General features: G+C 38.5%; 1 protein-coding gene and 1 long non-coding RNA gene across 2 annotated transcripts; both read left to right on the forward strand.

The window, feature by feature from the left end:
* Positions 1 to 1,218: 1,218 nt before the first annotated feature.
* LOC311044846 (arginine-hydroxylase NDUFAF5, mitochondrial-like) lies at positions 1,219 to 2,124 on the forward strand (the record flags this gene model as incomplete). The annotated part of the gene is made up of 1 exon (XM_084056661.1): positions 1,219 to 2,124. One exon carries the CDS (start codon positions 1,219 to 1,221, stop codon positions 2,122 to 2,124), a length of 906 nt encoding a protein of 301 aa, XP_083912787.1.
* Positions 2,125 to 16,901: 14,777 nt separating this feature from the next.
* Positions 16,902 to 18,830, forward strand: LOC311045489. The gene is made up of 3 exons (XR_014600775.1): positions 16,902 to 16,962; positions 17,674 to 17,881; positions 18,500 to 18,830. It is a non-coding gene; the product is annotated as an uncharacterized lncRNA (long non-coding RNA).
* Positions 18,831 to 22,618: the final 3,788 nt, after the last annotated feature.

Genomic DNA, 22,618 nt, shown 5'->3' on the forward strand with positions numbered 1-22,618 from the left:
TTCAAGATTACATTTAATATGCTATTGGCTGTTTGTGTTCTTTTTGGAAATAATACAAATCTTCTTATAGGAAAATAACAAAATGGCCCAAAAATATAAAAAGCTACTCCTATGGAAAGGCTATCATATATGAATTTACTTATAATGAACCTATAACCTATGTTGTTGATAGTATATAAAAACAATTTAGTATAGGTATGGTTTTGCCCACTCAAATATCTGGTCTGGCCCAAGGACTAGCTATTTTACTCATGGTACAAATTCTCTTTCATAATAGATAGTTATAAGTAGCCTAATACATTATTAGTTAAAACATCAACTTTACTGTAGTAGCCTTTTCATAAATTATATTTGTACTTAGAGTGTCGTGAAAGTTTATATTTAGAGACTATAGGGGCGTCGCCAAGTTGAAGTTACTATGGGGTTACGGTGGGAAAGCAGGGGTCGCCTCTGGAACAGAAACCTTGACTTGAACCATCTGTGAGTGTCGATATCAATGTATAAAGCACATTGCAGTACTCCCCTCCTGTGTACGCACACCCTGCCCCTGTGAATATGGAGTTTCAAACTGACATCATCAATATGACACCATAAGTATGATGTCATTCTTGCCCAAATATGGAGTTCCACGTGACTGCAGTCTGGCCTCCAAAGCACTATAGTAAATCATGATTGCAACCCCAGTTCAGGCAGGCTCTGAAAAGCAGGCAGGCTCTGTCTGTCTGTCTGTACCCGTTGTACCTGTTGTCAGTGTGCCTTTTGTACCCAATTGTCTGTGTTCCTATTATGCCCATATATGAGATCTCTATATTTGCCTGTGTCTGTGTCCCCCTCATGCCCAAATATGGAGAGCTCTGATCTCATCAATATGACGTCATAGTACTGACATCGGTCGGACGGTTCAAACCGGCGCACGTCGGAACCGCAAAACTGACCGATGCGATTCAACATGACATCATCACAGAGCCAGGAAAGAAAGCTTCGGCCTTATCATATCCCGGAGGCTAAGAGAGAGACCATCAGGGAGGAGATTATTGAATGTGAATGATTGGAAGATCATCTTCATGTTCATTTAGTTTGTTTACTTACTACATTAATATTATTATGATCATGAATAATGTACTGGCTCATTGCTTATTAAGTAGAAGCTGTGTGTGTCGTAGAGCTTTGCAGTGTCCTCAGATACATAACTCTTTCGAGATGTCCCCTCACAGACAGATGTCCGGCAGGGGTTCCATGAACGTGTTTGACAGAACCATGAAGAGGAAGCAGAAGGAATGGGCTTCATCTCTGCAGGACAGCCACAAATATGACTATCTGAGAGACGAGGTTGGCAGTCGAGTGGCGGACAGAGTGCATGACATAGCAAGGACATTTCCTTTGGCGTTGGACGTCGGATGCGGGAAAAGCCACATTGCTGAGCATCTGGGCAAGGGTATCGTGGAGCGTCTCCTCCTAACAGATATGTCAGAAAACACGTTGAAACAGAGGAGGCCATGTGAGTTTCCCGCCCAGTGCGTCCTGGCCGACGAGGAGTTCCTACCCTTCAAAGACAACACGTTTGACCTGGCGGTGAGCAGCCTGAGCCTGCACTGGATCAACGACCTACCAGGAGCTCTGAGGCAGATCCATCGGGTGCTGAAGCCCGACGGCGTGTTCATCGGGGCGATGGCGGGTGGGGACACGCTGTACGAGCTGCGCCGCTCCCTGCAGCTGGCCGAGACGGAGCGGGAGGGGGGCTTCTCCCCTCACGTGTCCCCTTACGCCGCAGTCGCCGACCTGGGCAACCTGCTGGGCCGGGCAGGCTTCAACATGCTCACTGTGGACGTTGATGACATACAGGTCCACTATCCCGGAATCATTGAGGTCATGACGGACCTGCAAGGGATGGGGGAGAGTAACTGTGCTTGGAACAGACGCCCCATGTTGCACCGAGACACCATCCTGGCTGCTGCCGCTGTTTATCGAGAGCTTTATGGAAATGAGGACGGCTCTGTGCCTGCTACGTTTGAGATCCTCTACATGATTGGCTGGAAGCCTCACGAGTTACAGGCCAAACCGGCGAGGAGAGGATCAGCGACGGTGTCGTTTGCTGATCTGTCTAAAATCAATCAGCCGTTATAGCAGTAGTGGCTCAGAGCCTCTGACTGATGACCTAAAAGTCTAATATCTCCCCCAGCCTACAAGGAATTCCCTTTAGTCTAGTGGGATAAGATGTTGGCTGCCCAAGCGGGAGAACCGGGTTCGAATCTTGGGCGTTACATCGTCAACCACACATGCAGCGTAGAAAACATGTGTGTGTTAATTAGGGATGGAGTTCGAAAACCGAGTCCATTACAAACCCGGTTCTGCATTTATCGGGTATAGCGCCCCCTGTCTAAACGATTAAGACAAGAGGCGATTAGTGGTTTTCCATCAGATGGCGCTGTTATATGACATACAGGTCATGTAATCTGTATGACTCATAGGGTAAATGTATCTACCCTATGAATGATGCCACTCACTGCCTGATGACGACAGACCCGGCCGGAATTGACGTCATTTTGTTTCCTGTGGGGAAATGGCTATATCTCCGTTCCGCTTGCTTTACGGCAAAAACAAGCCACATTCAAATGGCCACAGCTGTGAAACGGATAACTGCGGACAAATACATATTTTCCCTATACAATGAGAGCCCCGTGTATGTAATGAGGTGATCTCCGCGAGGACTGGAATATTCCATGAACTGTCAAAGGTATAGCCTACAGTAAAATTGCTTGTTTCCGCTGGCAGTAGCGTCACACTATTACTCTGGCAGTTAAATAGTTAAAAGCCCGAGAGCGGGAGGAAGGGGGTTTGGGAGCAGGAGAGGGGAAAGATGTCTGAAACAGGACAGCTTTGTGGTCGGAGACAGCGAATTCAATTAACTCCAAATTGTTAAGAGAGACACCGGTGGAGAAAGCACAAGATCAAGAGTGTGACCCTGTAAATGAGTAGGACCATTGACAGACTGCACTGGATTAAACGATTCATACAATGTAACAAAATCAGTGGCTATAACAGACGAAGAAGGACCACAAATGTGAATGCTCAAATCACCAGACATAATAATCCTGTCATATTGAGCCATAATAACTGATAGTAACTGAGATGTATTCCAACCCTGAGGATAGTTTTGGAGGCCTGTAAATTAACACACATAAAAGGGGACTTCCCATTAAGTACAACACTGAGAATCTCAAAAGTTGAGAAATTGCCAAAGTCAACCATGGAACATTTAAAGTTGTCTATGTAGATAACTGGAAGGCCTGATGGCCTGGGCAAATTAAAATAGGCAAAGTCGGGGGGGTGGGGGGGGGGCACTTTTTAGAGCTCTTAACATTTAACAGACATATAGTACAGTAGGTGAGGAGACGGGTGGAGTGGGGATAGCTGGATTTGTGTGGGTAGGTCTGATTAAGTTGTAGTTATATCTCTATGAGCTAAAGGAGTGTTCAGACAGGGCCTATTTCCGATGGGGTATTAGATATGGCAGCGCCCCCACCGTCCCCTCTGGGGGCGGAGTCCTTGTTTTCTCGTGTTTGCATTAAGCCAATCACAAGGCAGGCAGGGTGGGGCTTGGTTGAATCTAGTTACCATTAAATAATATGCATTCAGAAGTGCCAGACATATCAGTAGGCAGACATTTCTTATCGTCTGGCAACAGCAGACTATACCCAGGTGGGTACAAATTAAACGTCAGCTGAACAAGGGTAACACTTTACTATAGGGTGCGCTAATTAGCGATTAAGTAATGCATTAAGTAATGTATTATTAATGCATTATTTAAGCGTTATTTAAGCATTATCTAAGCATTATTTAAGCATTTAATTCATCATCAATTAATGTTTAAGTAAGTATCATTAGTTAAGCATGTTATAGGTGTGTTTATAGATCTACTTTTATCGGTCAGTTCTATGCCCAGGATGAGTGCTCATATGCGGGTAGGATTAGTGAGGAGACTCGGTCTCTGATACTGGTTGTTCCAAAACTTCCAGGGGTCTCCCATGTTAGACTGGCTCACTGGATAGGCCCGGTGGTCCCAGGGGGACCCCAGGTGGGTAATTTTTTATCATTACTTAATGATTACTTATTAGTTAGTTACTAGATATTTGCACCCCAAAGTAAAGTCACATACTTTTTATCATTACTTAATGATTACTCATTAGTTAGTTACTAGATATTTGCACCCCAAAGTAAAGTCACATACTTTTTATCATTACTTAATGATTACTCATTAGTTAGTTACTAGATATTTGGACCCCAAAGTAAAGTCACATCAAGTTCAGACAGTTGTGTTTGTGGATTTTATTCCAACCTGCCCAATTGACAGTATATGCACAAACTTTTTACACAACAATATGAAAAATGGTTGGACATATAAAATAATATTTTGCCTGCCACTATTACACATTGTGTAATGTGGCACAATTACACAATGTCCACTCTACAAAAACATTTTTCTTACAGTAAAAGTATGCATTCTTTTTTTTACAACCATTACTCCGTTAACCACAGTAGGAGCTTTGACCCTGACACTGTAGCACATACTAAGTATACAGAAAAGGCGAATATCAAGTATTTCTTAAAAGGGATATTTCACTTTCAAACATGTTTCAGGGTCATTGTAATGTCTACTCTGGCTTTTGTGAGCACCCCATACAGTTTTTCAGTTGCTTGATTCAGTATTGCCCCCTTCCAATTCAAAACCATTGTAACATCAAACTCTATTTTAACCATGTTGGGTTAATTAAAAACACCCGTCCTTGCTTCTGGTGACTGATATTGGCCATCTAATAAGTGAGGAGAGTGGGCTGTGTTTTTTCAATTACTTTTTCATAATTTCACTCACACATTAGAAATACAATATCAGTCTTTCATGGTTAAAATGGAGATAGAAGTTACAATGGGTTAAAATGAATACATCTAAATTCTGAATCAAACAACTTAAGGGATATTTCACTTTCAAATAAAATACATCTTTTTAAAAAATGAAAAGTTATGGCAAAATCACGGCCGCCTCACACATTAGTAAGACACCAATGCGTGAGGGGGCCGTGATTTTTCCATTACTTTTTTCATTTATTTTTAATATATTTTTTAAATGTTTATTTTATTTGAAAGTGAAATATCCCTTTAAAAACTGTCTGGGTGCCCTGGACGTTTAAATGACCCCAAACATGTTTGAAAGTGAAATATCCCTTTAACAAAGATGACCAGGTTTGTTCCACAACAGTGCTTGGCAAAAACAGCAACAATAAGTATTCTTCTCAACAATAAAACAAAATGACTTTTGTTCAACAGTGCAAATTTGGTCTGTTACACACAACTATAAAACTAAATTATAAAACAAGGCCGACCAAAGGACTACAGTGCTTTTTCCAGCAACATTATTCTCCAATTATTTAACACACTGGGACATTTGAATAAAATAAAGATTAATCTGGATCCCCAAAATGTCTTACTGCCAGTGTGCACCACACATTTGGCAGAAGTTCTCAATAATAAAAACAAAATTACTTCTTGTGGCCTATATCAAGAAGCATAATCTGCCTTTTTAGTTTTGCAATCTTGCTGACCTCTGGTTCTACAGCACAGACAGCGGAGCAGAGTTTAGCAAAGATGACCAGATTACCATTGGTTGGGAATGTGCGTCTTAACTCCTCATATTTTCCTGGGTTCACACTATTAAGTTCGGCAATAGGTGCCTGATTGACAATTGTATTACGGTCAACATTCGCCTTCTCGTAAGCCTGGTGCTTGCTACTTCCTTTCTGAACGAGCTTCAAGACCTTCTGGTAGCGCTGGATCGATGCCTCTGGGGTTCTCACTGTGAAAGGAAAACACATTCAGTTTATCCTAGCCCTCATGCCTCCGAATTAGAGATGTTGATGCTACATTAAAACCTTGCTGGAGACCTTCCCAAGGCCCCTGGTGTCTTTGGACATCAATGTCCAATTTTCATTAAATGTATGCCATCATCAGGAGAGTTCAGTCTCTTTTGTTGGTAGCGAACCAAAAAATGTAATTCCTTCTCATAAAGACTTGGAATTCACTTTTCAGCTGGGATATTAGTCTGCGTGGCTCAAGCAACTTTTAATCCAGCATCCCATTTGCTAGCACTGATAATTCCGAACACTTTCTCATAATGTGCACATTCACACATGTAAATAAGGCTTAAGGTAGGGTAAGTGATTTTCTTTGGTTAAAATAAGTGTTAAATAGCTCTATATTCTGATAGTACTCATTGCTATAGAGTGTTTGTTCAGTAAAAGGAGTCTCCTTCTCGCCAGCTCTTTATAAAACAGAAAATACATTTTCGTTTCGGATTCATTTCCAATTTTATCCAATCAGGATAGAGAACTTAATCAGGATATAGATTAAACAAGTGAAATTGGAAGTGATGACACTAAGAAATGAGCAGGCAAAATTGGAACTGGAACACTATAAAAATGATGCTTAAAAATGGGTATTTTCTCCTGATTGGCTGAGATTTTGACACTACCGGAAAATGTATTTTCTGTTTATTAAAGAGCTGGAGAGACGGGGAGACTCCTGTTACTGAACAAACACTCTATAGCAATGATTACTATTAGAATATAGTGCTTTAACCTTTTAACAAAATACTTTTTGTTTTAACCCAAAAATATCCCTTACCCTACCTTTAATTAATGATTAATTCATACATTAACTTATCATTACTGTATCATGAATTCATTGATAATAAATGTTAATTGATGATGAACTCACTATTACTTAACCAATGAATATATCATTACTTCCAAATAATATATCATTACTTAAGGGCCACACATGGTGGTTTGCAGATCGTGGCTTCTATGTCCAGGACGAGTGCTCATAGGCAGGTAGGAGTAGCGATGACAGTCAGTCGCTGCCTGGTGCTGGGATATTAGTCTGCGTGGCTCAAGCTACTTTTAATCCAGGATCCCATTTGCTAGCACTGATAATTCCGTACACTTTCTCATAATGTGCACATTCACACATGTAAATAAGGCTTAATTAATGATTAATTCATACATTAACTTATCATTAATGCATCATGAATTCAATGATGAAAACATTTTAATTGATGATGAACTCACTATTACTTAACCAATGAATATATCATTACTTCCAAATAATAGATCATTACTTAAGGGCCACACATGGTGGTTTGCAGATCGTGGCTTCTATGTCCAGGACGAGTGCTCATATAGGCAGGTAGGAGTAGCGATGACAGTCAGTCGCTGGTGGTAGTTGTTCCAAAGCTTACATGTGGTGCTTTAACCTTTTAACAAAATACTTTTTGTTTTAACCCAAAAATATCCCTTACCCTACCTTTAATTAATGATTAATTCATACATTAACTTATCATTACTGTATCATGAATTCATTGATAAGAAATGTTAATTGATGATGAACTCACTATTACTTAACCAATGAATATATCATTACTTCCAAATAATATATCATTACTTAAGGGCCACACATGGTGGTTTGCAGATCGTGGCTTCTATGTCCAGGACGAGTGCTCATAGGCAGGTAGGAGTAGCGATGACAGTCAGTCGCTGGTGGTAGTTGTTCCAAAGCTTACATGTGGTGCATTGCTGTGTTAGGGTGATGGGGGTGTCCCAAGTTGGACTGGCTCACTGAATAGGCCCGGTGGACCCCCAGGTAGATTATGGAATTCATGACCCACAACTAACACCAGAGACTGACTCTCCTCACTACTCCTACCCGCCTATGAGCACTCATCCTGGACATAGAAGCCACAATCTACAAACCACGCCCTTAAGTAATGATATATTATTTGGTTAAGTTATAGTGACATCATCATCATTACTTATCATTTATTAACAATAAATTCATGATAAATTAATGATGAGTCAACGTATGAGTTAATTAAGTATTACTTACGTGTATGAATGTGCACACTATGACAAAGTGTTACAGGTAATTCTAAAACCTTGGACCAAGAGTCTTGTAGACGTAATTCAAAATATGTGCTTACTAGGCATGTAACGATTCACTCAACTCACGATACGATTCGAATCACGATTTGAGGTTCACGATACGATTCTTCACGATTTTTTAACGATTTTTTTAGCACATTTATTTTCCAGACAAATTACTGAAAACCTTGATTATTTATTTTACAAAAATCATGTATTTTAAAAAATATATATATTTTCTCTTATCCTCTTTTTAATACTTGATATTAAATAAAGCCTTTTTATTCACGAGGTACATGCATTAACTGTCACATTAAGACATATACTTTTTTATTTGTAAAATAATAACTTTAAATATATAAGTCTTATGAAATAAATGCATTTTAAAACATATATCCCAGATGAAATAAATTAAAAAGAAAACAAATAAACAAACTAAGGCTTAGCCTTGGGATTTACAAGTTATTTTTTTATCTACTGTATGCTACATTCTCAGCATTCTGTATAAAACAACACATTTATGTACAGTAAGGGAAACTGTTTTAAACTGCTCCAAATGAGATTAGATAAGAATTAATTGATTAATATCAATGAAATTCGCTATATATCTGAAAGACAGTGTTGTTAATCCCGCTGCAAACATGACAAATGGTAAAAGAAACATTGTAATCTAGCTGATATTAAACCCCTAATCAACATATTTCCAACAATGTATGAATTACCACTCTGTAGCTGGTCTTGCAGAAAGACTTTGTCTTCCTGGAGTGACAAAACAGTTGTCTTCAGGTGTTTTAACTGAAGTTCTTGGAACTGGATTGTGGATCTGGCTTTGTGCAGTGCCATCTCAAAAGTGGGAGCAGCTGGAATAAGCAAAGAAAGTAACAATGAAATCACACATATGAGTATTAGACAACCAGCCTGGTCTAAAGCTATTCACCTTCACGTATGTTTCCCGAACCCTTTTACAGTCGGGTCAGGTAACAGGGGCGTGCACAGACATTTAGAGGGGCAGGTGCTCAAGTGAAAAGAAAGGGCACCTTTTTGTGGCGCACAACACGCGCAAATTTTTTTGGGTCTAATTCGGGTCTAACTCCGTCTAATTCGGGTCTAACTCGGTTCTGTTTGACCAATATAAATCAACATTTTTTCCGGTTTTATTTTTTGCTATAAAATAAAATATTTTGTAGGTGGTAATTGCATACATATTTATTTCAATAGCCATATGCTGTCTCCTCATCTTCATTGCTGGTAGGCTCAGGCTGCTTTACCCAGGAGAGCAGAGAGCTGCTTCCCCGGGCTGCCTGCTGTAGCTCTCTTTGTTTCTCTTTTCTTAGCCTGTCTTTTCTAGGCATTATTCTGCAAGTGGTAAATGCAAATTATAGCTACTACATCAATGTACTGCTCTGTGCATGATAATTAAGGGTTAATCTCCTAGAAACTAACTGAAGAAATTAAACAGCAGCATTAATGTAAACCTATAAGGTAAACCTAGGTTGTTACCTGGGCAGTCAGGAAATCGCCAGTGGAAAGTAACTAAGTGCATGTACTCAAGTATTGTACTTATAAGTAAAATGTTGAGCCATTTTTACTTTACTTGAGTATTTCCCATTTTCAATACACTTACTTCTACTGTCTCCACTACATCTCAAATGCAAATATTCTACTTTTACTCCACTACAATTATTTGAAAACTTTACTTTGTAGATTTAGTAGATTATTATTACAAAACATACATTTCAACACTTAAGCCCTATATACATTTCAGCCATTTGAAAATAGCAGATCTGCAAGCTCATAATGACGCATTGGGAGCTTGTAGATCTGCTATTTTCAAAAGATTTTTATACATTTCAAAACTTGTGACATGGGATATTCTGCATAATGAGCACTTTTTTTTTTACTTAAGTTACTTAACTTTGGTACTTTAAGTACATTTTGATACCAATACTTTTGTAGTTTTACTCAAGTAAATTATTTTTTGAGTATTTCTACATTGCAGTATTGATACTTTTACTTTTACTAGAAATGTTGTGAGTACTTTTTCCACCACAGGAAAACGCTAATTAAGGCACAGCTGCGCTGAATGAGACTTTCTGCACAACGAGACTAAATGGATGCAAGAAATTGAAGAAAAGAAGAGTGAAGTTATAGTTTGGCATCTGATTTAGGGGATTAAACAATACACTCGTTGTATTTGTTACCTGGTGGCTGTCAATCAGTGCAAAAAGTGAAATAAAACCCGCGTAGGGGACGAACACTGACTGTGACTGACTTGGCTTCACTCTGCCTGAGTGAGTGGCTGGCTGCCTGCTCTGCTCTGAACTGAGCTCTGCGCTGCGCGTTCACGTTGAGAGCAGGGAAGGGAGGGGCTGCAGGGCACGTGTGGGGATGTTTTTGACGACATTTATAACGCGCATTTGGGGCATATTAGACGCTTTTAATCCAGAATTGATCGACGTTACCATGGGCCACATACTGTACACTGTTTTAAAAAAAAAAAAACTTTAAAAACGAACTTTCAAAAGGGCACATTGCTGTCCAGAGGGCAAACGGGCAGGTGCTCAAGCACTACCTAGTGTCAATGTGTGCACGTCCCTGTCAGGTAATTGGTAGAGCACATTTAAAGGGATATTTCACTTTCAAAAACATTTTGGTTATTTTATCATCAAAAACACCTGTCCTTGGTTCTGGTAACTCATACGCGAGGAGCCGTGTTCTTTTCGATTACTTTTATTGTAATTTAATGTTCAACCCTGACAGGCAGAAGAGACTGGGGAAAATATGGGAGGCATTGATCTTTCTGACATGCTGGTCCACTTGTACGACCCCAGCCAAGTCAAGGCGATGGTACTTTCCCCTTTCCCATGGTTGTAGCTTAACACCAGGTAGGACAGCTAATGCACAAAAACATTTGTGCCGTTGCACCACTCAAAACAGAAAGTCACAGCTGGCCTGAGTCCAAAATAATTGGGCTCTGATCTGAGCTGGGTGCAGTCACTCAATTAGTTTGGACGCAGGCCAGGTGTGAATGCCGAAATCAGCCATCACCCACACTACCACCACCAACACTACACTGGTTGTTGCATTAGCGATTCCGTGTCATCACTCTGGGTTATCGCCTTTCAAAAGCAGCACATTAAGTTTAAGTGGTCGAATAAAATGTATTCAAAACATTTTTTATGACAAGTATTAGATTATAATTGATAGCCTACAGACTATGGTGGCCGTACATCCTACAAATTCAATAGGCCTACCTTTAGTCTTACTGCGTTTTGGACTTGGCTGCTCAGAAGACATCTCCCCCAGACATCCAGTTTCTAAAGACAGAGATAGACAAACATAAATAACTATATGCTAGCTACATAAATACAATTACAATCATCTGTCATGCATTTATGACTGGGTTTTTAGTTGTCTCACAACACTAAGCCTGACTTTGTCAGGTATAGAGCGGATCCTGCTCTATACCTGACTTTGTCCGTGTGCGTCAACGTTCTGATTGGTCAGGTGCGTCAACAAAGTGATTGGTCAAGCTTCACGTGACACATGGCTATAAACACATTATAAACACATATCGATGACAAAATGTATCAAAGGCGCCGCTGCCTTCACACAGGGTGTGATTTTTATATGGCAAACAGTTATGATGATTGCTCAGACTGTTTGAAGGACAAATAGTCTAAATAACTTTTAGTACAGATATTGGCAGATATCTGATATCTCAATATGACTGAAATAATATCAGTCCAGCCAACAATAGATTTATCCTCAACGGTAATACCACTTGGGCTCTTTGGTAGACATTAGACTCTTGTAATCATGAAAAAGGGGCAAGTGATTACCCCAATAGACTGTCATGGTAGACCCCCCCCCCCCCGCAAAAAATGATTTCAAATACACTACTTACTTGACCTCCTGTGCTTGCCAGTGTTCCGTTTCGGGACAGGAGTGAGGACGAACTCAGACTCAGATGAAGACACTGTATTACGTGTTACCACTGTAATTGAGACGCAAATAATAAAAAGGTTGGTCACATGACATACATGTTAGCTATCAAATAACTTTTATCCGAGTCAATTGATGACTGGTGACTCATACTGCCTGCCCTCCTAATACGTGAGGGGTCCATGTGTTTTCGATTACTTTTTCATTATGATTATTATTATTAATATTTTTCCTTTTCAAAAAAATATTTAAAAATAAGACAAAAGTAATTGAAAAAAAAGACCCCTCACATATCAGGAGGGCAAAATTAGTCACCAGAACAAAGGACGGGTGTTTTCGATGAATTTATAATGGTCAAAATGGGTTTGTATAGGAAGGAGGCGCGTCTGATAAAATTAATATTAAATATCTAAATACTGAATCAAGCTACTTCAAAACTGTCCAGGGTGTTCACAAAAGCCTGAGTAGACGATAAAATGACCCAACATTTTTTGGAAAGTGACTTATCCCTTTAACAATTACAGATAGTGATGTTTCAGCAACTTTCAAAAGTATACTTCATCAATTACTTCCTGTATCTTCAGTTAATCAACACACCTCTTTGGCTGCTGCATTCGGGCTCTGCTGTTTCTGCCTCGGATGAGCTCACAGTGTGGTCTCTAGCACTTGAAGAATCTGTGATTGAAATGCTAATTAGAAGATGCTGGACTGGTCACATGAACATACACGTTGATATTTTGTATTATGTGAGTGAATTATGTGATGCACAGAGCCTGCTGACATAGTAGGCTACATGATTGAAGTCATGTTAATCTAGTCACATGGAGACTCACCAAATGAAACTGCACTGCGGAAGCTGGTGGAGTTGGTGAATCTGACTTCTGCTTGAGAAACAGTCAAAGTGACACATTTGGTTAATATCTATTACACTAACTTTAGCTTTGCATCACACCGCATGTATGTCTTGGCAATAATAGCCTAGTTTTGTTTGAAGCCTAGTAATCAATACATCTTAATTTCTCTGGTATGCCTTTTTCAGAGCTCTTCCCCTCAAAATGTAATCCATTATATATAAAGGTTATAACCTACACATTCACAGTATGGTTGAGCAATTCATATAAATACATTGTTAAAGTCTCAAATTATGTTATTCTACGTAATGCGTCTTCAGTCAACAGCTTGGCAAGCATACCCTTTTTCTTCTTTTCTGGTCGGCTTTGATCCTGTTCAGGCCCTGAACTGAGCATTACAGTTTCTGTAGCAGTCGCTGTAATGAAAAGACAAATGAATATGCATCCATGTTTATCCTACCATTTGCGGGGCCTCCAACACAAAGGTATGCAGAATGTCCCACTGCACAAGAACTAAAATTAATTTTAGCTTGTAGATCTGCTAATTAAAATTAAAAAAGTGCCCCAACTAATTATTTTAAAAACATTAACCAAATGAACCCATGTGTCAATGACTCCGATAGTGTACAAATTGAACTGAGTACACTGCAGATTGGTGTCCCAAAGATCAAATGGGGATCTGTGGTCGAATGCATATCAAACTGGGGGTCCTTAAGTTAAAATGGTAGAGAATTACTGCTTTTCATGGTTTGCAATTGTTGTCCTACACCAGCCATCTTGAGGACCAACACAGGTGTTTCAATTTCTGATTGGCATAGAACTATGCCAATCAGAAATTGAAACACCTGTGTTGGTCCTCAAAGGTGAGCTTAATAGAATGGCTGATGAGCAAAGTTGCTTAATACTGAAGTAAAAATTAAAATAAACAGGGTTTCTACACAAGTATGGAATTTGATTCGAGTCATTTCCAGGTCTGGAATTATATGGGGAAAGAAAGAAAAGAAAGCAATGAAAAATATTTATGTTTCTAGACTATTATCCCTATTGATCAAACACAAACAAGTGTAGCTGAGTAGCCGGTCTACAAGCTCACGGCTTATGGATCGGCTGTTTTGGCTATGTGACATGTTTTGCCATTTATTGACAGCCTACAGCAGTGGTTACCTAAGTTTTGTCCTTCAACAGTAACTTTTGTCAAGTCAAGAGTCAAGCTGCTGATGTAGTGCATGTTGACTGGAAAGAATTTGCTACACTAAACAGAACTGAGCCTTAATTAGAATCATTAGCAACACTTGTGTTGAGATTGACTTGCCTTCATTCTCCACCACCATGTTTTCCATGTCTTCACCATGGATCTCTATGAAGACAAATATAAACATATTAATTATTATTTTATAATGCAATAGCTAGTTCTGTCAAAAGGTTTGGGGCAAGGGCCTCTCTTTACAGCCTCTATGCATGGCAATTAAGGCGATGTCAAATGCACAGAGCCTACTGTAACACAAAAGCAAATGTCCTGGTTAAATAATGTAACAAATGGGACAAATGCCATTTACTTACCTTCTTGCTCTATGTTCCCAGCTGCTCTGTCAGTCTCGTTTTCATCAGCCATGTCTATAAGATATAAAGTAACAAAGCACATGTACAATCTTAAAGTAAACCAAATAACCTGTTTTTAAAAAAAGAATCTCCCCGCTGGTCAGTAAATCCACTGCTGACTCTAGCAAGAGCACTCATCCAACCGTTTTTTGACTATGCAGTCCACACATGGTACCCCAGTGCCTCAATGTCCGCCAAAACAATGCTCCAAACAGCACAAAACAAATTGGTCCGTCTACTACATGGCCTCTCACCCAGGGCCCATCTCCACAGAGGCGGCTCCACTGATCACGTCCAAACTAAACTAGAGTAAATCCCTACTCTCCCTTCAAAAAAGGTCTAAAAGAGCACCTACAGGAGGCTGCAAATCGAAACTGGCCTCAATAAAAAAATAAATCATAGCCCCCCACCTCACTTTCCCCTGACCTGCCTACTGTAAATAGTCCTCTTTCCCTCATTTCTTTTTTGTTTTTGTAAATACCTCTGTCTATCTAAATACCTGTATATCTTTTATGTTTTGATGAATTGGGTACAAAGGAACGCAATGAAAACTAGCTTGGCTATTTGTGCATAGATCCTTTTAGCAGACCTTGTATTCAAAACTGTACTGTCAAGTGCTTTTTGTTTGCAAACGGTTAATAAAGTATTCAATCAATCTAACTAAGGCATGTAGTTACATTTAAATAATGACTTGAGCTACCAACTAGCTCCAATTTATTTGATTAATTTAGTACAAAGGACCCCAATGGAAACAAACTCTTATCCTCTATTGAACTGTGCTTTCCAGTGCTTGTCTTTGCAAACTGTTAATAAAGTAATCTGTCCATGCAGCATTAGCTAGTAGCTAGCTAGCTAGCATTAGCATGTTATGTGCTCCATAAAACAAGACTAACACCAAGGTATAAATGCAAAGACGTAATTACATGAAAATACATTTACCATCATCTTCGTCAATGAACCTCTTAGGCCGTCTACGTGAACGTTTTCCAGTTCGGGACGGAGCCATGTCCTCCTCTGAATTGCAGAGCGGTTCACGTGTTTCAAGAAGCACCGTGTCGTACTTGAAGCTTGAAAGAATTTCTATAGCTGGACCTGGGTTATCGTTTAACGTGTTATCCCAAAAAAATTCAACGTGGTTAAACTGGTGGTGTTTACCACGTGTGATATCATCAATTATTAATACAATATTTCTGTTCCGCCGTCGCAAACGCATGACTGACTAAAAAACATGACCAACCAAACACAGTGTTCACCCCTTCTTCCGGGTTGGAAACGTAATGTTAAATGTGGTGGGCGAGGCCTATTTGGGGCCACTGCGACGTCACAGGCCTCGTTCACATACATTGGCCGCACCTGCATTACCGTAAATGGCCAGCATGTCCATTTCGCTTCAATGCAACCACTGGGTTCTGGGGGCTTGTGGGGGATGGGCTATTTTAGGAAAGGGTGCGTTCGATAAGTCATATGGAAATCCTGGTGAGGCGGAGTTACTTGTTTGTGTAACGCAAACTCAACCCAGATGCTCACTGACGTTTGTAACAGCACTGTAATCAAACATACCCCTTGAAGTTATTTTTCACGAAAAAAATACTAATTTAATTTTAATAATAAAAAAGGTAAATAACACGACACTAACCGTGTGACCATACAGTGTCACCTAGTTCATGTACTATTTTAGTGAAATAATGTTCATTGTATGTATATATATATATATATATATATATATATATATACATATATATATATATATATATATATATATATATATATATATATATATATATATATATATATATATATATATAGTGTTTTTTTATAAAGAAACTGTGAAATGGTCTATATATTATTATATCAATCAATCAATATTGGGGGGGTATTGATTTATAAGGACTTCACAGTGACGTTTTGGTAAAGGGAAGTGACGTTACATAGTCAACTTAAAGGGAAGTGACGTAGACAACTTCCTTTTACGTCTACTTTCTAATGGAACGTCTACACAACAGTAGCTTAGCCTACATGCTACAAACTACTACGCCATGCCCTCAAAATTTGAAAGCAAGTTCTTTGCATTATGCAACGGTGGAAAAACAAAGAGAAAAATCGTTTACTGGCTAATGGAGAAAAAGCTTTTAAAAAATAAATTCTGTTGCAAAATGTGCCAATCGAAAATGGAGCTAAAGGCAAGAAAAGAAAGCATTGACGGATTACACTGGTAAGCTGAACGCAATATATTTTCCCCTTTCTTTTGCTATGCACTTACAATTGTTTTAACTGTAGCACTGCTATTATTTAAAATCTTTAGTGGCTAGTTAATTTGTAGATGTTGTTCAGTATGACAACTTACATTAACCACTTCTGCCCAATATGTACTAAAGGCTATTGGAAAATACACAATCATGTAAACAATCAAAGTCATTGTGAATTCATAGTTAACAGGAATGAAAGATGAATTAATATGAGTTAATCATTATGTACAATTTTGATTCCACCAGGCAGTGCCGCCGCAGAGGACATCGGACATCCAAGTCGGTCAGATCTGGGTCCTTTTTTGAGGGGTCTAAACTATCCTTGAAGTCATGGTTGAATTTCATGTACAGGTACAGTGGCTACAATTGTTTATATTTTAAGTCATATTTTTGTTCTCATGTAGTATTGGTTCTCAACCTTTTGAGAACCAATGGCCGCGATCACCAAAAATAATCACATCTTAACTGAGGACCCACCCAACCTGAGAAGCATTTGGAATTGAAGGAGTTGAGGCATACATTTAGTTTGACTCGGTTCCACAGATAGCAATTGTGAAAATAGCTGATCTATATGCTCAGTGCGGGTGTTTGTGATCATGTAGATCAGCTATTTTCACAATGTTTGCCTCTTCTAAGGTTATTTGACAATTTGGCCAAAAACTTTAAATCAATTCAGTAGGTCATAACAGTGAATGCATTTGCCATCAACACAAAGCTCTTGACACATTTGAATGAAGTTAAATTAATTGGCCTTTTTCAGTTCGTTCATATATATATATATATATATATATATATATATATATATATATATATATATATATATATATATATATATATATATATATATATATATATATAGTTTAACTTTTAGAATAATATTATAGAAGATGATTAACTTTTAGGATTAATGATTTCTTAAATATGATATCTAAAAATACAGGACTGATGAATTTCAAATTTGAAGTGTAAATGATTTCTTTATGTAGGCTAATAAACAACTAATGCTTGTTCCACTTCCTTTTCTGTTTGTTTTTTGGGGTGGGTGGGGGGTTACAAATACAGATTTGCCCAGGGGCTGAGGCTGCGACAGTTAGACATGGTGGATGATGGGGTTGCATTCAGTTCACGCACCCTGACAAAGATGAACTCCAAAATGCGCACTGTCTGCATTAGTGCGATGAGGAGAGAGAGGAGGAAGACAGGACAGCAGCTAGGTGGTCGTCATGAGTTCATCATGATAGATGAGAGCAACTTCTGCCACAAACGGAAGGTAATTGTCAGACTTGGCACTACATTGATATTGTCACAACTTATTATAGGGAGCAAATTCATACATGTAATAAACGCTTAATTAATGATTAACTCATACATTAATTCACCGTTAGTTTATCATATATTAATTATTAATTACTGTTAATTAATAATGAAATCACTATTACTTAACCAATGTTAATATATCATTAGTTAAGGGCCACACGTAGTGGGTTTGTAGATCTGTTTGTTTGTTTTTTCGGTGCCCTCTATGCCCAGGATGAGTGCTCATAGGTGGGTAAGAATAGCGAGGAGAATCTGGTGGTAGTTGTTCCAAAAATTCCATGTGGTGCATGGAATCAGGAAATCCACACATTACACAAAAGTAATATAAATAGGCAACCACACTCGCAATTCCTAAGAAAATTGCATCTTTCTAGTTAAGGTGTATGAATTTGCTCCCTATAGTAAATTGTGACCGCTGGTCTTGTGTTATCTCTTCAAATGAAAAATGTGAATGGCAAGACCCATTAAACTGGTCATTTTTATTGATGAGCAGTAAATGACTGGCGATAATGTACACTATTAGTGCCTGTTTTAGCTTCTGACATGCTCTTATTGTTTAATATGTAAACAGTATGGACGAGGGCGGTTTGGCAGTACATGGAGGAGACGCAAGTGGGTATTTGGAATGCTAGGCATCAAAGGAGAGAGACGCCTGCCAGTTCTCAGGCTGGTGAAGAAACGCTCAAGGCGCCATCTACTACCGATCATCACCAGGCATGTACGTCCAGGATCGTCAATTATCAGCGACCAATGGAGAGCCTATGTTGGTGCGCTTTCTGCTGCAGGGTACAACCATTACTCCGTTAACCACAGTAGGAGCTTTGTTGACCCCGACAGTGGAGCACACACCCAGAATATAGAAAGAGCGTGGGGGGTTTACAAAAGTCAAGTCTGGCGACAGAGAGGAAACAGGAATGTGTGTCTTTTAAAGGAGCATTTGGCCTTTATAGAATGGACATATTGGCTAGGCAGGAGGCATAAGTATGGTCCATTGGGGCGTTTAATTAAAGATATTCGGCAACATTTTAAAATGAAATAGTTGTGTTTAACCCATTGAGACCTGAAGCCGATTCTACCTGTCTCCTAAATCTCAACAGTATTCTGACAAACGTATGTTTCTATATCAGTGGTGCTCAATCTTTTTCATGTTAAGGACCCCCAAAATGATATGTGTTTGGCCGCGAACCCCGATCATTCACCCCCATCATCACGATTTGAGTTAAAATATATATATTCAAAGATTTTCACACATTTTCACGATTTTTCAAAAATAGCAGATCTACAAGCTCGTAGCGCGGCACTCGGTGCCGCGCTATGAGCTTGTATATCTGCTATTTTTGAATAGCCCAAAGTGTAAAATAATGCTTTTTAGCTCAAATCTAAAAACGACACAGTTCCAGGTCTTAAAGGACAACTTTGTTTTTTTACAACCAAGGTTTATATTTTAGCTTGTAATTAAAGTTAATAAAAGGTGAGTCTTATTTTTTTTCCATTTACTGCTTTCTATAGTTTTAGCAATTTTCACGATATTTTTTACAGTGGGCGGGGGCATTCTGTCCGGTGGCTAAATATGTCTTTTTTACACATTAAAAAAGGTCCCGTGGACTTTGATGGTCGGATGTGAGTTATTAGGGGCTAGAAGAGCTACTATAAATAATAACAAAGAAAACGCTGGGTTATTGTGTAAAAAAAGACATATTTAGCCACCGGACAGAATGCCCCCGCCCACTTGTTTTTACAGGAAATGTACTTAAAACTTCTGGTGATCAGTAGTTTTCGTTCCCTACCTATGTTGAATACACTTATTGTAAGTCGCTTTGGATAAAAGCGTCTGCTAAATGACTGTAATGTAATGTAATGGCGAAAATTGCTAAAACTATAGAAAGCAGTAAATTAAAAAAAATTAACACTCATCTTTTATTTACTTTAATTACAAGCTAAAACATAAACCTTGGTTGTAAAAAAACAAAGTTGTCCTTTAATGGGTTGAAGCTAAAAAAAAGAAGAAGGAAATGTCTTTCTGTGTGGATATTGTGTAATTGTGCCAAATCTGGCTGTCACAATCTTTTTTTTTTGTGTCCATTTTTCATACTGTCAGTTTGTCAGTTTGGAATAAAATCCACAAAAACAGTCTGAAATTGATGTGACTTTATGTTGTTAAAAAAAAACACATGTTTTTTTGATATTGTGCCAAATCTGGCAAAATATTGTTTTTTTTGTCGTAAAAAATATATATATGTATGTGTGCATATTGTATAATTGTGCAAAATCTGGCATGCACAATATTGTATGTCCATTTTTCATACTGTCACAGCTGAAATGTCCACAGCCCACTTGAGTAGAGGGAAATTGTGCCATCTGGAATAAAATCCACAAACAAAACTGTATGAAATTGATGTGACTTTACTTTGGGGTGCAAATATCTAGCAACTAACTAATAAGTAATCATTAAGTAATGATAAAAAGTATGTGACTTTACTTTGGGGTGCAAATATCTAGTAACTAACTAATGAGTAATCATTAAGTAATGATAAAAAGTATGTGACTTTACTTTGGGGTGCAAATATCTAGTAACTAACTAATAAGTAATCATTAAGTAATGATAAAAAATTACCCACCTGGGGTCCCCCTGGGACCACCGGGCCTATTCAGTGAGCCAGTCCAACATGGGAGACCCCTGGAAGTTTTGGAACAACCGGTATCAGAGACCGAGTCTCCTCAATAATCCTACCCGCATATAAGCACTCATCCTGGGCATAGAACTGACCGATAAAAGTAGATCTATAAATACACCTATAACATGCTTAACTAATGATACTTACTTAAACATTAATTGATGATGAATTATGATGAATTAAATGCTTAAATAACGCTTAAATAATGCTTAAATAACGCTTAAATAATGCATTAATAAAACATTACTTAATGCATTACTTAATCGCTAATTAGCGCACCCTATAGTAAAGTGTTACCTGAACAAGAAAAGGCAGGTGTTTCACAGTGATGACATCTGGCCCAGGGGTGATGAAATAGTGGCTCAACAGGTGCACTGTTGGAAAATAATTAATTTTCAGTTCCAATGAGACCATGGAGTCACTGGAGATTGTTTCAAAACATGCTAACAAGGACACAAGTTGCCTTGTGTCCTTGTTAGTTGTTAGCTGTAGCTAGGTCTGTTGTACAGGCCAGGGTGATACAGACTGAGATGAGCAACAGTACATGGAAATTGATGTTAATAGTCCGGGAGTCATGGGGCTTAACATGGTTTCGTCGGTTAAAGTTTTTTTCTCAACTGATTCTTGCTGCTGGGGGTCCCCTATTAAGGATTCAAGAGGGTACCTGGTGAAATCCCTTGGGCATTTTTTTGAATTGATTTACTGTGCATAACATGTCATAAATCAACATTTTTAATGGATTTTGGTGCTTCGGGTGTGAAGGAGTTAATATCTATGAAATGTTCTAATGTGAAATCAAAAAACAAAATTTTACACATCCACGTTCATTGATAAACACTGTAGAAATCAAATTTGATGCGCTAAATCAATATTTTTGCATAAAATGCCATAAAAAACTATTTTTTTTTGTTTTGGGCATTTAAGGGTTAATGACTAAAAGATGGTTGGCCTCAAAGGGTTAATATGCATTCATCCAATAGGAAACATGACCAGTTCCACTATTAGACTTAGTAGAAAGCAGATCTGATGCATTTGATTTGATTTCTGTGCATGTTCTATTTCACAATATCACAGTTTAAAGATTACGTTGTTCTGGGCAGGAAGGGGTTAATATTAAAAAATGCATAAATATTAAATCTAATGCACTGTAGAAACCAAATTTAAGCATTTAGATCAAGTATTTTGCATGAAATACCATAGAAGTCTATTTTGGGTGAATTTTTAGTGCTTTGGGCATTAAGGTGTTAATAATAAAAAATGCCCAAGGGATTTCACTGGGCACCCTCTTGAATCCTTAAGAGGGGGCCCCCAGCAGCAAGAATCAGTTGAGAAAAAAACTTTACCGACGAAACCACGTTCAGCCAAAAATCACCCTTTGACTCCCGGACTATAATACACAATACCCCAATTGTAGTTATATCTAAACGGACTGAAGTATTCTAATGACTTGTGTGTTTCAGAGCATTATGAGTAGTAATAACATGTTTTTGTAGATAGATACCTTTATTATCCCGCGGGGGGAAATCAGTCACCCAGAGGCGGAACAGCAGCTTAAGGTTACAAAGTTACAGTTAAAGAGTAAGAAAATAAAAAGTACTGTTTACTCGTGACATAGCAAATCAAACATCATTCATTCATTCAACCCTTGAAGGAGGTAGCCCTCCATTCAAACGGTGCCTTCCCGGGCACTTCCGCACTCCAGGAATACGGAGGTGCAGTTCTCAGACCCAAGACGGTCTGCCAAAGTTCTTTTTAAAACAACATGCCGCTTACATACCTGTATTACTTTGGCCCATGAAGGAGTGCAATTCTTTCTCATCTATATGTAGGTCACCACAATCACCAAACCTTTTCACCAATGTTTATTCATGACAGATAATTGGTGTTTGCATCTCTGACCATATTACTGCTTTTAGTTTACTTAGGTAGAAAACTAAATATATTACTACCAAGGTTATCATCAATCTAATCTATATTATATTGTTATAAAATGTGTTATCATTGAATTTCTGCTT

The sequence above is a fragment of the Gymnoscopelus microlampas genome, assembly GCF_963454915.1.
Source record: "Gymnoscopelus microlampas genome assembly, chromosome: 5".
Classification (NCBI taxonomy): domain Eukaryota; kingdom Metazoa; phylum Chordata; class Actinopteri; order Myctophiformes; family Myctophidae; genus Gymnoscopelus; species Gymnoscopelus microlampas.